This window comes from Myotis davidii, unplaced genomic scaffold, assembly GCF_000327345.1.
Source record: "Myotis davidii unplaced genomic scaffold, ASM32734v1 scaffold685, whole genome shotgun sequence".
NCBI classification, from domain to species: domain Eukaryota; kingdom Metazoa; phylum Chordata; class Mammalia; order Chiroptera; family Vespertilionidae; genus Myotis; species Myotis davidii.
This window is the reverse complement of record NW_006295823.1, coordinates 1,303,269-1,305,992: the sequence shown is the minus strand read 5'-3', so window position 1 is coordinate 1,305,992 and position 2,724 is coordinate 1,303,269. Positions and strand designations below refer to the sequence as shown.

Genomic DNA, 2,724 nt, shown 5'->3' with positions numbered 1-2,724 from the left:
CCCGAGCCTGCGGTCCTCAGTGGGCAGCCTCGACCAGCGTCAGGGCTCCCAGGAGGCCCTCATTCCCCCCGGGCCCTGAAACCCTCCGCCTCGGCCTGGGCTGGGGCCTCCAGGATGAGGGAGTGAGAGAGGGGTGCAGAAGGGACATTGTCAGCCATCGGGGCAGCCGCCCATCTCACAGCGATGGTTGGAGGAGGCCGCAGCCCCCTCTCCTCGCCAGCAGGGGGCGCAGTCCCAGGGCGATCCCAGCATCATTGCCCCGGTCATGTTTGGACATTAAAGTCTCAGGCCTGAGACGGGGCACCTGGCCTCTGCTTGGCTCCTGTTCCGGGCCTCCCCTCCCCCGCCCCCGTCCCTTCCCCAGGAGCCCGGCCGTGGCTGGGGACCAGGCCCAGGGCGGCCGGAGGGGCCATCTGGACGGTCGTTCTGCGGGGAGAGCCCGGCGGCCCGAGGGCAGGTGCCAGCCCAGCCCCCCTCCTTGGCGGCCCGTGACCGGGTCTCACTGGACGGAGGCCGCTGCCTGCTCTGGCCTCAGCCCAGCTGCTCTCCTGTGTGTGGCCGTGGGGCCCCCACGCCAGGCCCCTCTGGCCACACCGAGTCACGAGGGGCAACAGTGGTCACAGGGGACCCAGTGCCTCCTGCGCCCCAGGCACGGGCCTCGCCCTGGCCCCCTCTTCTCCCTACAGAGCACTTGCCCGCATGACCCCCTTTGGTGCTCACCTGGGGTCTCCCTTCAGCCCCACGGTAGCACCACGGCGAGAGGAGCACGTGGTTATCTTCACGTAGAGGCCGGGGACCCGACACGCGGAGTCCCTCCCGTGGCCGCCCAGGTCTCGGGGCCGGGCAGGGGCGGGGCTGGAACTCCACCCGGCATCTCCGTGACTCGGGGCTCCGCCCGGTGGCTTCGGGGCTGTCTCTGGTCCTTTTGTGCCGACTTGACTTTGACCCGAACCGTGAGCTCCCCTGTGGCTCCGCGTCAGAGGTGGACCTTTGGTCCCGGCGTGTGTGGGGCCGTGGAGACGCCCCGGTCTGGACAAGTCTCTCCACCTCCTGGGGCCTCCATTTCTCCACCTGAAGGCGAAGGGGTGGCGCTAGGTGGTCGTGGGAGGGCTCTTCCCCACTCGAGGGTCACCCACACCCGCTCCTGCCTTTGGCCCCCCGAACTGTAATAGAAGCTACTGGAGCCCTGGCCGGTGTGGCTCAGTGGGTAGAGCGTCGGCCTGCAGACCGAAGGGTCCTGGGTTCGATTCCGGTCAAGGGCACGACCTCGGGTGCAGGCTCGTGCAGGAGGCAACCCATCGATGTGTCTCTCTCACATCGATGTTTCTCTCTGTCTTCCCTCTCTCTTCTGCTCCCCCTAAAAATCAATAGAAAAATATCCCCGAGTGAGTATTAAAAAAAAACACAAAAAAAAGAGGCTGTTACTGGGGAGAGGATTGGATATAGAGCTTGTGTCTGAAGGGATCTGGGTGTCATTAAACCCCCAGTAACCCTTGAAGCCAAAACCAGTTCGTTTTTGGGGGGTTGGTGGTCCACAGAGGCTCTCTCTCGCTCTCTCTCTCCCTCGCTATTTATAACCGAGTCTGGTTTCCTCTATGGCTGTTCGTCTCCTTCGCAACAGAGGAAGTCGGGCCCAGCCCGCATCCGAGCTAAGCCCTCAGAGTCTGCACCCCGATAACAGACCCTCTCGGGGGGGCTGAGGCCCTGCGGACAGGGGGCGTCTGGGCTCCGCCTCCGGGTGGGCCCTGGAGGGGGTGGCCAGCCCGCTGCCCGCAGGGTCTCCCACGGAACCGAGTACCGCTGCTGGGGTGGGGCTGGCAGCCCCGACCTCTGGACTTGCCACGCCGGATGTCAGGTCAAAGCTCGGACGGCTCCTGCAGGTGCCAACGCCCACTTCTGGCCCTCGAGGGGCCCTGGCTGGTGTGCCCAGTGGTTAGAGGTCGGCCTGCACACCAGAGGGTCTTGGGTTCGATTCCTGTCAAGGGCTCCTGCCTGGATTGCTGGTCTGATCCCTGCCCCCGGTCAGGGTCAGGGACAGGGTCAGGGTCAGGGGGGGCGTGTGCGGGAGGCAACCAATCGATGTGTCTCTGATACATCGATGCTTTCTCTCTCTCTCTCTCTCTCTCTCTCCCTCTCTCTCTCTCCCTCTCTCTCTCTCTCTCTCTCTCCCTGACTGCTTGTGCTGTAACATCAGTATTCTTCCCTTGGTGACCCTGGTTCTCAGGGCTTCGGATATGGTTTGGAATCCATGCCATCTCCTCTCAGCTCTCAGGCCTTCAAACTCCACGGCTGTCTTTCCTGAGTTTTCAGCATGTGGATGGCAGATGGGACTTCTCAGCCTCCATAATTGCGTGAGTCAATACCTAACAATTAATACATTGATGTTCCTCTCTCTCTCTCTCTCTCTCTCTCTCTCCCTCTCCCTCTCCCTCTCCCTCTCCTGATCCCGTCTCTTCCACTCTCTCTAAAAATCCATGGGAAAAATGTCTTCGCTCCCTGGGTGAAGGTTAAAAGAAAGAGAGAAGATGAAGCGGAAGTGGACTCAAGGCCAGGCCACCCCCGAGACGCTGCTAGGGCCTGAGGGCAGCTCTCGGGCTTTGATTTGTCGCTGGGGGTCTGTGCCTGAGAGATCTGGGCCAGATGGGGGCCCCCAGTCCTGCTGAGTATTTTAACCACGGTAGCGTGGGAGCTTCCTGCCTGGAGAGCCTGCCCCGCCCCACCCAC

The 2,724-nt window shown here is 62.9% G+C and overlaps 1 protein-coding gene across 1 annotated transcript in view; it reads left to right on the top strand.

Annotated features, from left to right (window-relative positions):
• CACNA1S (calcium voltage-gated channel subunit alpha1 S) overlaps nucleotides 1–309 on the top strand; it is a gene marked incomplete at its 5' end in the record, with an annotated part of 26,448 nt that extends 26,139 nt beyond the window's left edge. Inside the window, 1 exon segment of the mRNA XM_015568450.1 lies at nucleotides 5–309. Within this exon segment, the coding sequence (XP_015423936.1) occupies nucleotides 5–79 (75 nt within the window).
• Nucleotides 310–2,724: the final 2,415 nt, after the last annotated feature.